Source organism: Ovis canadensis, chromosome 10 (genome assembly GCF_042477335.2).
Source record: "Ovis canadensis isolate MfBH-ARS-UI-01 breed Bighorn chromosome 10, ARS-UI_OviCan_v2, whole genome shotgun sequence".
NCBI classification, from domain to species: Eukaryota; Metazoa; Chordata; class Mammalia; order Artiodactyla; family Bovidae; genus Ovis; species Ovis canadensis.
In genome coordinates this window covers 84,297,183-84,313,991 of record NC_091254.1, presented here as the reverse complement: position 1 = coordinate 84,313,991, position 16,809 = coordinate 84,297,183, and the positions used below count along the sequence as shown (strand labels likewise).

General features: G+C 43.0%; 1 protein-coding gene across 2 annotated transcripts in view; it reads left to right on the top strand.

Annotated features, from left to right (window-relative positions):
* The window catches only part of LOC138446662 (ATP-binding cassette sub-family C member 4), a 188,176-nt gene that overhangs the window by 61,312 nt on the left and 110,055 nt on the right, over positions 1-16,809 (top strand). For both annotated transcript variants that reach the window (XM_069601880.1, XM_069601881.1), the window contains 7 exons: positions 1,630-1,719; positions 2,771-2,934; positions 3,909-4,034; positions 5,367-5,616; positions 11,215-11,316; positions 15,054-15,143; positions 16,482-16,673. In XM_069601880.1, the coding sequence (XP_069457981.1) occupies positions 1,630-1,719; positions 2,771-2,934; positions 3,909-4,034; positions 5,367-5,616; positions 11,215-11,316; positions 15,054-15,143; positions 16,482-16,673 (1,014 nt within the window). The remainder of the gene's footprint in view (positions 1-1,629; positions 1,720-2,770; positions 2,935-3,908; positions 4,035-5,366; positions 5,617-11,214; positions 11,317-15,053; positions 15,144-16,481; positions 16,674-16,809) is intronic.

The following is a 16,809-nucleotide window of genomic DNA, read 5'->3' as shown; positions in this document are numbered from 1 at the left end:
TGGGTTGGAAAGACCCCTGGAGGAGGGAATGGCAACCCACATCAGTATTCTTGCCTGGAAAATTCCTTGGAAAGAGGAGCCTGACAGGCTACAGTCCATGGGGTTGCAAAGAGTCAGACACGACTGATGCAACTGAGCACGCATGCACACACTTTATTAGAACTGAAGATTAATTTTCTATAATTAATGGGCAGCAGTGTGTGGACCGAAGAAAAAACAGTACCTAGGAGTTGAGAATTAAGTTTTATTTGGTGGGCCTGGAAAATCCCATGGACAGAGGAGCCTGGTGGACTATAGTCCACAGGGTCGCAAAGAGTTCGGCACAGCGGAGTGACTAAAAAACAAGCCTTGGATTAGATGATATTGAGTTTTGTTCTGATACGGAATTCCTGTTAGATCGGTTCTGTTAGTCTGTCTGGGGCAGTTATTTCCATTTTGAACTTAGTCCATGTACATGGTTCTTACTCTAGTTTGTAAGTCTTGTTGTTCCTGACAGCTGAAGTGGATGTCTGAGCTGTTTATTAGGAAGATTTTCTTGTCGTTGGGTAGAATCTGCCGTCTTCTGGCACTGTGTGTCCTCATCGAGGCCCCGTGGAGTCTGCCTCTGTTCACATACAGTGAAGTTCGGGCAAAGCCCCTTGGGAAATCCCCACAAGATGTTCTGGACTTATCCTCTGCTCTTCCTACCCAAATGACAGCTGTTTCTGCAACTTACAACATCTATTTCTTCCACTTTAGTTCAGTGACACTTGAACTCTGCTTGGGCACAATATACCCCCAGGGAGAAAACAAGCCAGTCACAAGGCACACTTCTTCCCGGGGGTCACAGTCCTGCACTTCTGGCATTTCACTGCCTGAAAACAGGTGCTTCATATATTTTGTCCAGTTTCATAGTTTTGCAATGGCGGGCAAGTCCAATACCCATTATTCGTTCAAGGTTGGAAGCATAAATCTGGACAGATTTGCTTGTAAGTCATGTCTTCGTTGTTAATAATACTACTGTCACATCATGTTCTGTTTTTTTTTTATTCTGTGTAGCATCCCAGTGATTCTTTTGTGACTGATTCTTGATTTCTGTGTTGGCTGCAGTGTTATAATTGCTTCATGTTAACTTTTGTTCCAAAACCAGCCTTTTGGTCCATCGATTCCCATTAGGTGGATTTTTTTGTTTTTCCCTTTGATGATCAGTTTAAAGTCAGAATTGGTGTGCGGTTCTGCCTTCTTTTAGTTATTAAAATTAGGGATCAAATATCTACTTCTTCAAAACATGTGTTTTCTGCATGAAAAATTATCATTTATTTGTATGTAAAATTGCCTTTAAAAAGTAAATAGGAACCTTTTAATATATCTGTTTATATTTTGCCCATGTCCAAATTCATCCAAACAAGAACAAAAACAAGACAGGGTTGGGGGCCTTGTTTCTGTCTGTTTGCTGTCCTTGTGGACGTGGCTGTCACCACATTGAGGGGTTGAAGGACAAGCGTGGGTCCCTAGAACCCTGCTGTCAGGGGTCACACTCCTCAACCTGACATAGCTCAAGACCCCATCAAAACGCGCTCTGTTGTGTTACATTCCAGGAGTGACTTGGTGTCACCACAGGAATCCAATTCTGTATCTCTTTCATTTCAGGCCCTTCGCTTGAGTAACTCGGCCATGGGGAAGACCACCACAGGCCAGATAGTCAACCTGCTGTCCAATGACGTGAACAAGTTTGATCAGGTAAGCTGCCCAAGGGATCCTCTTCCATTTTCCATCCTTCTCACTGCGTTCAGCTTATTGGAATGCCAGATTCTAGAGCCAGGGTTCTGTTGAGGACATAAGACAAGAGTTCTCTTTATCTAGCTCATTTCCTCTGTGTGCAACTTAGATATAATGTGTATTGCTCTGTAGATAAGAATTTTGTTTTTCTGACATTGTATACAACATGCTTCAGTAATAGCTGGTAGCAGAGTTCTTGCCCAGCTTGGTTACTGTCCCCCTTGGTTAGGGATCCTTCTGGCGTGGCCCTTCTTGGCACATGATATCAGTTTGCTGCTTGAACTGTCTTCCTCCTTTCGAGTTGATGAAGGCCTGGTGGGCAGGGGTTGTTCTTTCCCCTGTGCCCTGTTCAGTGCCTGCTGCATAGGGAGCCTGTGAGGAGTAATGCCAACTGGGTGGTACCTAGCCAGAGGCAACCTACTCTCCACTGTCCCATTGCAATCTTTTTTTACGCTTTATGAATAGATCACATTACCCAGGACATTGTAGCTTCTAGTCAAATCTATATTGCATTAGACACTTCTCTTTCAGTTATTCATTCATCAAACATGAGCAGAGGCCCCTACTCAGTTTCATAAGGTGCATAAGATTTAGGTTTTGCCCTGGAGAAGCCACAGCCTGTTAGCGAGGAACATACACAAATGATTACTGGAGAGTGTGGGGGAAATAGACTTTCCTGGGGTGCCGGGCAGCTGGAGGGGACACAGGGACTGAATTCTGAAATGGACAGGGTTTGGGGAAACCTCGAGGTCACCTCTGGGGTAGACAAAATTGAAAGCTTCCCGGGGCTGCCAGTCAGCTTCTTCTAGGACATTCCTGCAGCTGACCTTGTGGTACCATGGAACAGCAGCATCTCTGACAGATGCTTAGATTTCTTAGCAGGTTTAAAACCCACTGCAATCATTTCTACTTCGGTCCCCATCTGTTCTTTGACAGGAGATTGTTTTAAATTGTGTCCTTATAGGTTTTGTTTTTGTATAGTCCTAAGAAGGCTTTATCTTTTTCTTTTAAGGTAACGATATTCTTGCACTTTCTGTGGGCAGGGCCACTGCAGGCTATCGTAGTGACCGCCCTGCTCTGGATGGAAATAGGAATATCATGTCTTGCTGGGATGGCGGTTCTCATTATTCTTCTGCCTTTGCAAAGCTGCATCGGGAAGTTGTTTTCATCACTCCGGTAAGACAAACATTGGTTTAAAAAATTGCTAATATGTAATTGATTAACCTCTTCCAGGCACCAAACCTGCATAAGTAGAGTGTCCTTCAGCAGAATGTATCTTAAATGATGTTATTTACGTTTTATTAAATATTAATAACCTTACAGGCCCAGTTCCAGATGCATATATTTTTGTTATGCTTATGTTAGAACCATTTTCAGGTGTGTATACGTTGTACGTATCTTGCTTTTAATACAACGTTATAAGCACCCAAAGAGCAAGATCAATCTTAAATATGACTTTGTAAAGTACCACAGTCCTAGCAGCGTTTGTGATAGAAAAGAGACTGGTGATAAAGGGCCTACTGGTGATAAAGTAGAGCTTGGAGGTGGGTCATTGTCCAGGTTGTCAGGTGATGGAGATCTTGTGCTATTTGAAACACGTTTAAGTTTTTTTGTGTGTATACATTTTCATGTGGTGTTTTTCTCTCCTTGGAATTTCATTTCCTACCTTTGCTGTGGAAAGCTGTTCCTCATCCTTCAAGGCGCTGTTCTAATGCTACCAGGTCTCTGAAGCTTTTCTTGCTCTCCTTTTCCACTGCCATTAACAACCCCATCTTTTCTGCTCCCCAGCACTTTACTCCTATATTATTACATCACCGACACTGTCTTCCTGTTAGGTTTGGGTGTCTTTCTGACTTCTCTACCCAACCACGACCTCCTTGGGCAGGTGGTTTGTATCTGACTCATTTCAGGTCTTCCTTAGCCACTACTGTGAAGTTCTCCAGGATACTTCTTGAAGTGGGCTGAATGGTTGACTCCCTAATTGAAGTCTTCCTCCGTCTGTACTTTGAGTAGAACCTGCCTGTTTTGTCAGCTTAGGAGAGCTGTAGGGAATCATTTGATCCCTGGTGCTTGGCTGTGCCCTTGCTGCTGTCGGTAAGGAAATTCTTGCTGTGGTCACTAAGGCTTGTCTCTCATGTCTGTCCCCTTAGGAGTAAGACCGCAGCCTTCACAGATACCAGGATCAGGACCATGAATGAAGTTATAACTGGCATCAGAATAATAAAAATGTATGCTTGGGAAAAGTCTTTTGCAGACCTTATCACCAATTTGAGAAGGTAAGTTTTTGTACATACATGTATTTTCTGGTTTATTTCATATTTACTGAGTGGTTTAGAAGTCTTACCAAGTTTTCAGATTAAGGTGAACTTAAATACTCTTTAGTTCACCTTTATTACATGTGGCAGGAAGGTTAAGTTGAATAGGAGAGGTGTCATTTGAGTAAAGGAATAGATATATATGCTTCTTATAGAAATTAAAATAATATTTCTTTACTGTATATCCCAAATGAGCAATGATTTAAGATGTTAGCATTTAAAATGATATTTAAACTGAAACTATAACTTATACAGCACAGATGGGGAGATTATAGAGGTTGAGTGTACATGTATCAGGCCAGATTTTATGAATCAGTATTTTTTTTCTTTAATTAATTTATTTTTTATTGAAGGATAATTGCTTTACAGAATTATGCTGTTTTCTGTTAAGCCTCAACATGAATTAGCCATGAAAATTGAAGTCGTTCAGTCGTGTCTGACTCTTGGCGACCCCATGGACTATAGTCTACCAAGCTCCTCTGTCCATGGGATTTTCCAGGCAACAGTACCAGAGTGGATTGCCATTTCCTTCTGCAATGAATCAGTATTATTCCAAACAGAGCCATAAAAATATTTTTTTATGCTTTGCTTTGTTTATAGAATTTTTTTTCCATCTTTCCTTTACACCTCTGATGAATGTTTGTACTCCAGCACAGGATGCTTATAGAGTTCCCTGCCTGCTCCCGTCACCTCTACCTTTGCACCTTTGTGAGCGCTCCTCCCTCTGCTGGAGATACACTCTCATCTTCCTTCTTCTCTGGCCTCCGCCAGCCCTGACTGACTCCAGCTCATGTTCTCAAGTTCCTCGACCCTGTGACCTGCCCTGATGCCACTGCTCTGAGTTAACACGCCTTAGCTCTTTGTTTCTTTGCTCCCTGCCTCTATCTGTTGTCTTAGTGTCTCTCAGTTTTGGGGTTGCTTATTCTCTTTCCTCCGATTTCATGAGCTCCTCGTGGGGACGGGCTCTGTCTTTTTGTCATCAGTGAAGAACTCAGCCCAGGACTTGTTACAAATGCTGGTTGAATGGAAGTTCATACCTTGTCTAACTGACCCATAATGTTTAAAAGTGTGATATCAAGACTCCATTTATTTGGAAGAGTGAAGTAGTGATGAAGCATGTGGTCCTTGTCTCGGGCAGAGCCCCTGGGTATGCAGTGTCTCCAGGATGTGAGGGATGGATTATCTTAATCTGTGTCTACTCCCTAGAAAGGGACCACTCACACAGGGCACTGAATTCATGTCTTGGATGCAGATGCTTCTTTTAAAACCTATTTCTTACACTTTTTTTTCCAGGAAGGAAATTTCCAAGATTCTGAGAAGTTCCTACCTTAGAGGAATGAATTTGGCATCATTTTTTGTTGCGAGCAAAATCATCGTTTTCGTCACCTTTACCACCTACGTCCTCCTTGGCAACGTGATCACAGCCAGCCGTGTGTTTGTGGCGGTGTCGTTGTACGGGGCTGTGCGGTTGACAGTCACCCTCTTCTTCCCTTCGGCTGTCGAGAAGGTGTCAGAAGCATTCGTCAGCATCCGAAGAATCAAGGTTTGCTGACACATAACTTTATTATGTTGTAGGTGGATTTTGTGCCCTTTTTTTTTTCTTGGCCTCTTTTTGTTTGGTGTAAATGTATTCCAGTTAGCTGAGGTTTAGTGCCAAGGCTGGCAGTCATTCCAAAATGTCTCAGTACTCCCCTGCCTTCTGATACAGCTGCTGCTGCCACTAAGTTGATTCAGTCGTGTCCGACTCTGTGCGACCCCATGGACAGCAGGCCACGAGACTCCTCTGTCACTGGGATTCTCTAGGCAAGAGTACTGGAGTTGATTGCCATTTCCTTTTCCAGTGCATGCATGCATGAAAAGTCGCTTCAGTTGTGTTTGACTCTGTGCGACCCCATGGACAGCAGCCCTCCAGGCTCCTCTGTCCATGGAATTCTCCAGGCAAGAGTACTGGAGTGGGTTGCCATTTAGAGTGCATTGTAAACATCATATGATCCCTGCTCACTTATAGGTGGTAGTATGAGTCGCAGGGGTACAGGCTCTTGATGACGCAGGATGATTAAGTTGTTTGAAAGTAGGAGAAGCAAACAGATTGCATCTCCTGTGCTGCCTTGAATGACTAGGTAGTGACTGTGCTCAGTCCTGGCGTGAATAGGATTCCTCTCTGGTCCGGGAGAGGAGGAACTTGCTGAGAGGTCCCTGTTTCTTGGGCAGAAAGAGTGGCCTCAGATTCATTTAGTTCTTTGTATCGAAAATAGATTCTTTCCTCCATAGATGTTTCACTTGATTTCTGAGCTTCCCCTTTTGATTTGCCTCTTTGTCTCTGCCCTTTTTCTGTTGCTGCTTAATCCTCTCTAGTTGCCCTCTTCCTTTCAAACTTGTGATTCCAACATACCCACAATCTGTCCTGTTCTCTTTTTAAAAAGTGTCTTTAAATTGCCAGACATGAATAATTTCCATCACCAAGGTAAGACCCTATAGATATTTAAGGATTTGTGTGTTTATGAATCAGTCAAAAATAAAGATATTAAAATTTAAAAAAAAAATGAAGATGAATTGGCTCTGTGAGGCAGCCTGGGCATGAACTTAAGTGTTTGGGCTTTATAAAACATCTAGTTTGTTTTGTTCCCATGTCTCCACAGTGACGGTTGGCAATAATAGATCTCTGGTGAAATTAGGTTTGGCTGTGGTTTTGATTTTATGTTTTGGTCTTGCCATAAAAGCTGAGATATTTTATGAAGTTTCTGTAGTATAAAAAACCATTGCACCTAAAACAAGTCAGTCATATGAGGTCAGTTCTGGTCCCCTGAGTTTATCTTTCTTTCTGATGGGGTTTCTAGCAACACTGTTAAGGAATGGTCCATGCAGTTCAATCAAATTTCCTTCTGCTTTCACATCTTGAAGCAGAACATTTAGAAATCAATTTGGACCATAGTAATGTTCTCAGTGACACGGTGACCTGTCCAGATAGAAGCTTCACGTGTGTGTTGTGTTGCTGTGGTTTTGTTATCGTTGCCGCCAGGCCTCCCTGTGTGGTCCAGGATCTCTTAAACCCTGTACACATCATCTGATTTTATCTTGACGGCAATTGAATGAGATAAACATTAGTATCCTTACTTTACAGATAAGGAAACAAGTTCGTGTGTAATCGGTAAAATAGCTCACCCATCCTCACGCAGCTTTCAAATGACAGAACTAGGATTCTGCCCAAAGCCTGATTTCTTTTTTTTTTAAACCACTGTTAACAGTACCTTGTTCATACCTTCTGGCATGTGGAATGGTGCAATCTCTTGGCTCCCTCTGTTGGGCCCCCTGGGTCACCTTCTTCTCTGTCCTTGATTTAAGTAAATGCTGCTAAACCTCCAGCAGCCCTGTGACACTCTCCCAGAATCTCCGTTCACCCTGATCTAGGGCTTCCACCTATATGCATGGCCAGCTCCGCACTGCCCAGCCCCATACTGCCCAACCCCACACTGCCCAGCATCATGTCAGGTAGAGTGATGCTGACTCCCTGGGAGTGTTCAAAGTTTTAGGGCTGGCAAGTCACCTGGAAGAAGAAGAACAAGAACTTGGTTCCTTCTCTTCCTTGTCTCTCACTTGGATATGTTCATGCCCAATTAGAAGATCAAGAGGGCAACAGGAGTGGAAGAAAAGGTCAGCTGAGTTTACTGACCCAAGTGGTCAGAACTGGGCAGGGTTTGGCCACAGATGGGCTGGAGGCATGGTAGCCATGTAGAGTTTAGAACAAGGTGTGGTATTGAGTCCTGCTGCCCCCAGTGCCTCCTGCAGGCTGGTACTCAGTAGCCTGGGTGGTCATCTCTCAGGATTTCCACTCAGGTCATGTCTGGGCGCCGTAGGGAGGAAACCCACCAACTCTGCCCACCTTGGAGCGGGTGCAGTGGTCCCTTTATTTTTCTCTTAGTAATAAAAGGGGACTGAAGGCCTTGGCATTGTGCTACTGCAATAGGATTATAAATATCTTGTCTTCACTTAAAAGTACCAAAAGTCTTCAGTGTCATGTGTCTCAGGGGTTAATAGTTTTCAGAACGCTGTGTAGGTTTTCCCTTTTGTAGCCACTGGGAAGTCAGTCTTTTTGGCTGCAGTTCTGACGATACTTTCCTGCATGACCTGTTCTGGGTCTGCACTTCATGGCTCTAATGGGCATTTAATTCCAGCTTTTTCATCAACCTGAGCCCTGGGGGGAAAAAAATGCAGCCAGCACTTTTGGCTCCTTTTCAAGCTGGTCATGTGTTGGAATCTCATTTAACCTCTGGAAGATTATACTGTCTTTCCGCACTCAGACCTATTATTTGTGGGCAAATGCTCAATAAATTTAATTCTGCAATTGAGGCATAATTTTTCCTTTTTTTTAGTCAGTGTTTTTTGAAAGTGGGGAATTTCTAGTTAACAGTACACACACTGAATATTGAGGTTTTTGGTAACACGCTTAAGCTAAAATTTTAATTTCTGTCTAGACAAGTTGGATAATATACACGTGCAACCTTTTGCTTGTTCCTATGTGAACTCAAACTGTGTAAGGCTGTAGCCCTGCAGTCAGTGAACAGTCAAATCCATGCAGCCACTACATGGTACAGCCTCTTCCTTTAGCTAATGCCCATGATGGGCTGACTTTGTGCAGGGCTCAGTCTTAGTTGAAGGTGGACAGTATAAGTGCATGAAGGCATAGTATCTCCGCTCTATATGATTTACTATCCCTTTGGAGATTCAAAGGTGGGGAGGATGGTGGCAGCCTCAAGGGTTCTGAGCTGGTTCCCAGGAGGATTAGCATTTGAGATGGGCTGGAGGATGGATGAGATTAGTACTCAGGGCGTCTAGGCAGAGGCCACTTGGGGACTGTGGACTTAGGTGCTGGTGGGACATTGTGGGTATTTAAATGTGGTGGACACGTTCAGTCGTGCTGTAAAGAGATCAAGAGGGAGTTGTGTTGAGGTGGGGTCAGTGGTGGTGGGGAGGGCTGGGGAAAGAACCAGCAAAAGAAAAAATATATATCAGTATTTGAAATTAATGAATAGTGAGTGAGATGCTTAAATTATGTTGTTTCAAGAGGAATGGAGAATTGGCAGAGAGCAAGCTGTGTCAGAACAGGCGAGAGCTGGTACATGGCTGACGATGGGAGAGGTGGCGTGGAGAGAGAACTCAGCCTGTGGTGGTTGAGAGTCTGCAGAGGCCTGCTGAGCCCACCGTCTGTCCGTCCTTCCTCCTGCTGGACATGGGCTCAGGGCGGGGAGGAGTATCCGTGCCCTGGATCCAGGTTCTCCATGAACCTGGATGGGAGGAGGAGGGAACAAGTGGATTGTGACTCCCACCAGCTGGTCTCTGGAGAGATGCAAGGATCTCTTCTTCCTTTTCCTGCACAGAAGCAGGTTTTTATGTTGTTTTTCCCAGTTCTTCTTTTGAAGTTGAAGGTGCAAACACATTTGTAGCTTTGTGGCATGATAGATGAGGATGTCAAGGACTTAAAGGCTGTTCGTGATGTTTAGCAGAGAAGGTCCCTGCTCATGTGGTGGTCTGTTTTTCAAACGTCCTCACGTGTTGTCAGTTGCCATCTGTGTTGGTGGGGATTCGGTTTGCCTCTCAGTCTTAGAATTACCCATCCATCCTGCTTAAAATTTGCTTACAATTACCGAAGTTGCTTACAAGGGTATTTTGTTTTTCTCTCATGCAAGAGTCCTTTTAAGTCTCTGTATGGATTTCCTAGGGCTGCCATAACAAGTACCCCAAACTTGGTGGCTTAAAGCCACAGAATTATCTTGTTTCACAGCCTTGGAGCCTAAAAGTCTGAAATCAAGGTGTCAGAGTCAGGATCCCCCTGAATCCTACAAGGGTAACTCATTTCCTCTCCTCTGTTGGCTTTGGAGTTTGCAGGCAAACCTTGGAGCTCCTTGACTTGTGACCGCCATCACTCCAGCCTCTGTCTCCGTAACCACCTGGTTATTTTCCGTCTCCGTGTCTCCCTTCTTAAAAGGACACCAGTCTTACTGGGTCCAGTGCCCACCTTATCCACTGTGAGCTCACCTTAATTGATTACATCTGCAACAACTCTATTTCCAAATAAAGTCATGTTTTGAAGTATAAGATCTTTTGATATTTTTTGAGTGGGGGGTTAGAATCCTCCCCAGAACAAGTTCCATAGGTATATATAATGTTGCAGTCCTTTAATGGACTGTAATCTGGTGGTCCGAAGTCGACCAATATGAAAGTAAAGGGGAGAGAAAGAGGCTGACATTTCCTGGTTTATGCAGAAAGCCAATAAAGCCCCTGACTCGGTACTTGCTCTATTCACGGAAGCCTCAGGCGCCCTCTCGATGGAGTGAAGATGCAGAGTACCTTCTCGAGAGCGTCGTAGAGGCCAGGGCAGGAAAGTGAACTCAGAGGGCCTCTGTGCTCCAAGGGATCAGCTTGAAAAAGAGAGGGAGACAGAGAGAGAGAAAGACAGACACAGGGACCAGAGCTCTGATGGAACAAACGTGTTTTAATCAACATGGTGTGGGCGTATATATTGTCTTACAAGGTAGTTATTCTCAGCAAAGATAAAGATTAAAATTCCAGACTTACAAAACATAGGCGATCCATATTAAAGAGAGAGAGGGTTGTGAACAATCACTTTTACCGCATGGTTCACAAGAATGAAGAGGGTACTTAGCACTGTATAGAAAAACTAATGAAGGAAATGCCTGGATTCTTCAGCCCCCTGGAGAGGCTTGCCTCTCCTCTTAAATCCTGAATATTCAGGAATTAGTAAGGAGCAGAGAATCCCTGACAGATCCAAAACAGCACACAGGAAGCCTCCTGTTAAATGCTTCCCGACAATATAATATACTTTATTCTATGTTATTATAATAATATGTGTGTGTATATATATAATATAGTTTATTATGTTATTATAACAATGTGTATATATGTGTGTATATATATATACATATACCTCATTGTATGTTATTATAGTATATAATATTGTATATATTATCTAATTTGTTCTAGTGTAAACTACACATTATGTACAGTTGGCATAGCATTATGTAGGCTGCATAAAGTTTTTTTATTGCAGATTCCAAGGAAGCAATTCTTCTTGTTTGTTCCTACAGTTTAAATAATCTGATCTGTGTGTTTCCTTCTTCTGTAGAACTTCCTGTTACTTGATGAGATAACACAGCTCCACTCTCAACTGCCATCAGATGGTAAAATGATCGTGAATGTTGAAGATTTCACTGCTTTTTGGGATAAGGTAGCAAACCTTCTATTATAAGATCTTGACTGCTGAAAGGTTTATTGGAGAATGTTGAGGTTTTATATATGGCATAAATGTGATTTATTCATTTACTGAAAGTATGTTATAAAAATTCTCAATGAGATATAAGGTTTGCATGTGATGGAGATTCAGTTTAAAGTCAGCCTAAGACATTTGACATGTTGCTCTCAAGAGAACTATTAACCCATTTGGAATTTAAAGTACATATGTTTGTAATGGTAGAATTTGCAGCATTGGAGAGAAAATGCCTCAGTGTGATATGGGTTAACCAACAAATATACAACCAGTCATTAAAGACAGCAGGTTTTTGGGAATCAGTGTACATTTTTTCCCTTGATGTTGTCAGACCATCACTGCAGCCTGGTAAGACCATGCTTGCGTGCTCTGCCCTGTCTGACTCTTTCAAACCACGTGGACTATAGCCCTCCAGGCTCTTTTGTCCATGGGATTTCCCAGACAAGAATACTGGAGTGGGTTGCCATTTCCTACTCCAGGAGATCTTCCTGACTCAGGGTTTGAACCCTTGTCTTCCTGCATTGTAGGCAGATTCTTTACTGCTGAGTTAGGTTTTTTGCTGTGAGTTAGGGTGGGGGCTCCCCCATCCTAAGCTTCTGTGTGGTTTTGGCTACTTTGTTGGCAGCCAGGGGCCGGGAGGAGACAGCAAGTGGGCATGGTGAGCACCAGTGATTGCCAATTGAAGGGTTACAGTGTGTGGAAGCCGACAGGGAGAACTGGAGATTTTTTAGCACTCGGTTTATTTATGAAATAAAGGGCTTCCCTTGTGGCTCAGCTGGTAAAGAGTCCACCTGCAGTGAGTGAGACCTGGTTTCAGTTCCTTGGGTTGGGAAGATCCCCTGGGGAAGGGAACGGCTACTCACTCCTGTATTCTGGCCTGGAGAATTCCATGGACTGTATAATCCATGGGGTCGCAAGAGTTGGACACAACTGAGCCACTTTCACTTTAACTTAAAAAAAAAAAAAAACAAACAGTAAAACAATAGGGACCCCTCTCAAACTTGTACATGCAGTGCCTCCCCGTTTACCAGGGACTGAAAGAGAGTGTCCCACCTCCATGGTTCCATGGTTCTCTGTGCACATCCTCCTGCACTGGTTTGGCAGATTCTTTACCAACTGAGCTATCAGGGAATTAATCAGAGTGTAGAATAGTAGGATAAATAGAACCCATGGTCCAGGAGAAGGAGTTCCATGCAGGGAATTACTTATGCAGACAGTGGAGGAGCCTCTCTGCTGGTGGCATTGGGGACCACAGTGCAAGTGTCTAAACCCTGTAGACTCTCATGTGTTTTCCTGCCTGTGACACTACATATTGTGGCACTTGAGTGTGTGACACTACGTATTGTACCACTACTTCAGATTCAGTACCTGCCTCTGCACCTACAAAACCGTAGGATATTTCCAAATAAATAATAATATACCCCTACAGCTTTTGCACATGGAAATTCAAAGAAGGTGACTTTTCCAACCTGATAGTTGGTCCTGTTTTCCCTCTTAAGTTTGTATTTCTCATCATAATACAGTTAAAGCATTTATGGAAAGCAGCATTAAAATTCCATTATGAGGGCTACTATGTAAATGCTAACATTACCAAATATATCTTGTTCCAAACTATGCAGCATTTTAAAGTGAACTCTTTTGCTCTTAGTCCAAAGAAGTTAATAGCATGTTCTGATACTTCTGTGCAATTTGAATTACAGTACATCACAGCCTTCTGGCCTTGCCTAGGGAAGGAACGTGTCCCTTGCTGGGGTCATTAGTAATTAGGGGCTGTCAGGGTATGTCATAGGTGAGAGAGCCCTTGGGAGGGGGGAGGGACACAGACATTGGAGATTTAGAGAGAAGCTGAGTCTGACTGAAACTCCTGCTGCGCTGGGAGCCTGGAGGAAGACATGAGCTTTGCAACCTGCTCCCCTCCATAACCAGCTGGGCAGGTGGGGGAATATCTCAGAATCTGGGTCTCATTCATGAAACCCAAGTAGGGCTCAGCTGATGATGCTTATTGAGCCGGCATCTCCTGAGGCTGGATAACCAAGAAGGGAGGGAACCCAGCAGCAGTGAGCAGTCCAGTGCTGCCCCCTTCTGGGCACAACAGAGCAGTGCCCAATCCTGAAGCCTGAACAGGGAGGGAATTCAGTGTCTGGCCCTGACCGACGGTGAGGATTGGTGGCGGTGAGGATTGGTGACAGGGAGCTGATGTTTGTAAGTGGTTCACTGTTTTTAGTCTTAGCTGAGTGAAAAGTAGTAAAATAGAAGCCCTAAATGTTAGAGAAGAATAAAGAATTGGAGGGTGCTTTAAAAATATTTATGTATTAAAATCTAGCCTCTTATTGATAGCTTTGTAATTCCTGTGAAACCTGGGGCTAGTATTTTAGTAATGAAAAGCCTCAAGCCCAAACAGGAAGGGAAGTCCATGATTTTTGCCCTGACCAACTGAAGGGCTGCAACAGGAGGCTATGCTTGTGTATTTTGTCCACAGAATCATGAACCGTTGTGAGAGGAAAATAATGAAGTATTTCCTTTTTTTTAAAATTAATTTTATTTGAGTATAGTTGTCTTACAATGCTGTGTTAGTGAAGTATTTCTGAGTGAAAATTACGGAATCCAATTAAAAAGAAAGGAGTGAGAACATGTCTCTTTTAAAATCTAGGGCTGGTTACTTTGATTATAAATAATTATTTTTTTTTTTTAGTAAGTGACTGTATCTATAGTTGGTTCAGTTTTTTCCAGAGAAGTTTTTCATTTAGAACATTATCTTTTATTAGTCTTTTGGGTATTTTATGTAATGACATTTAACTACTTTAAAAAAAATTTGCAGTTAAGAATGCAGTATATGTAATGACACACATATACACCCTTAAGTTTGTTCATGAATATGACCTGTGATTGGCATGATGAATACTTTGTTTTTCTCCTTTGTGTTGGATTGTTGACCATCAGGTAACTCCCTGGTTTGTTTGTACTTTTACAGTAGAAGTACTTTATTCTCTCTGTTTAGCATGTAAGAGGTATACAATTGAGGCATTATCACTGACCCACGATATTATACTTAATCCCCTTTGCTTGGTTTTTTTTTTTTTTTGGTGTGAAAACTACAACTCTGGTTAAATTGGAGCCTTGACTACCATTTATATGACTTTATTTACCAAAAGCAACTATCTCATATAAAATGCTCTGCTGCTTGCTGAGCATTAGTAAGACTCATTCTTCACCAAGTGAAAATACAGAGGTGAGAGGAGATATCAAATTATTAGAAAGGAGCAGGCATGATACGTACGTATTCTGCCACCTTGTGGACAATACTGAAGTTGACATAACCAAGGGCTATAATGAAAATTCACAATTGATTTAAAAACCTCCCATACTGGATATTCAATTAAGTATATTATTGTAGTAAGTTAGTGTGCATCGGGCAGGTACATACTGAACACGTCACTTGTCATTTCAGTCCTTAAATGCTGTCGGGAACAGTGTCGTAGGGAAATCTGGTAAAAAGAGGGAGCCTTCCTAAAGGCAAACTAATGCTGTTTCAAAGATACCTGGGGATAAAAGGCCCCCGGGGCTCAGTATCTTAAAACAGGAAGGAGGAAAATATGGGTTATATTAGCATATCAATGATATATTATTTTCTTCACTTTTAAGAGTTCCTTGTGTTAGTTTAATGAGATTAACAAAATTTTCTAAACTTACATTTGCAGGCATCAGACACCCCAACCCTACAAGGCCTTTCCTTTACTGTCAGACCTGGTGAGCTGTTAGCTGTGGTTGGACCTGTGGGAGCAGGAAAGGTAAGTTGTGACGCCTTTTGTCAGCCTGATGTACCTGATGTAACTGCCCCTGAGTAGAGCCCAGAGCTGTGTATAATCACTTTGAATTGAGGGCGCCTAGAACAGTGTTGGCGGGATGAATCTGGACGAATACACGCTGCTTTCCTTCTTGCTGCTTCACGTTTGCACATTTGGAAACTGCTTGTCAGGCTTTTGACCTGTTAGGGAAGAAAATTATTGTTCTGTCGGCTGTTCAGGACAGAATGAGATAGAGGGGTCTTCTTTTTGTGACGGTTGTCCCTCCAGGGAGTCTGGATGTTAGAAAGGCTCTTCTGGGAAATTTGAGCATTTCCTCACATGATGTGACTTGGTCCCGTCCGTGCCCAGGGTAGTGAATGTATAGCCATGTGCTGGAGCTAAAGGTACAGATGAGAGCAAGACTCCAGCATCTCTGCCCTCTAGAGGCATCCAGGTTCCGGGGCAGACAGATTATTTCAGCCCAGTGTGGCTGAGACACACGGACACACCCCTTCTGTGTGGTAGACAAGATTTGAACGACATGTGCACATGAACCTCATCTGAAAGAACAAAACACAGAGTTCTAAATGAGGGATATATACATGAGAGGGTGATGAGTTCCTATACGATGGACTTTCTGAAACGTGACTCCAGAGGTGGTTTTTTTTTTTTTTTTAAATGTTAGTCACAGAAAGCATGTTGAGAACAAATATTTGATAAGTAAAGGATGCCTGGGATGCAGGGACAGCTGAATTAAACATCAGATACATGAACCATGCATCCTGCTGGGGTGGTTAAGGATGGTAAACATTCTTAATTAGTCTTTGCTGAGTTTAGCATTTCATTCGGGAGAAACTATTGGGCACTTTAGGTTGTTATGCTGTGTTTACTCGCTCAGTCATGTCTGACTCTTTGCTACCCCGTGGACGGTAGCCCGCCGGGCTCCTCTGTCCATGGGGATTCTCCAGGCAAGAATACTGGAGTGGGTTGCCATGCCCTCCTCAAGGGGATCTTTCCCAACCAGGCATGGAACCCAGGTCTCCTGCATTAGAGGTGGATTCTTTACTGCTTGAGTCACCAGGGAAGCCCGTTTAGGTTGTTTTAGTATTAATAATCATGTTACTTGTCAACTGAATATATTCATTCATTAGTTTATATTGACCAATAGTGTTATTTCTTTATTTTTTTTTTTTCCTGCAACTGCCAGAACTGTACTTTATCCTATTCTAAATGAAAGGGTTCTATCATTTATCAAGCACCCGGGTGGGGTCGGCTGTGCTGCGGGGCGTGTTCCGTCCTGAGTGCACCCTGTTCACGAGTGTGTGTTGCCCTCTGTTTCAGTCGTCACTGTTAAGCGCTGTGCTGGGGGAGCTGCCCCCGAGCCAGGGGCAGGTCAGCGTGCACGGGAGGATCGCGTATGTTTCTCAGCAGCCCTGGGTGTTCTCAGGAACTGTGAGGAGTAACATTTTATTTGGGAAGAAATATGAAAAGGAACGATATGAAAAAGTAATAAAGGCTTGTGCTTTGAAAAAGGTGAGTAATGACTTTTCAAATGACGATCATGTTGGTTTAAGCTACAAGGTCTGTTAGAAGATCTTTTCGTGTTGCTTAATACTTGAAGCTGGTTTTCTCATGAACATTCACACACATATGCTACTGTCTGAATTCT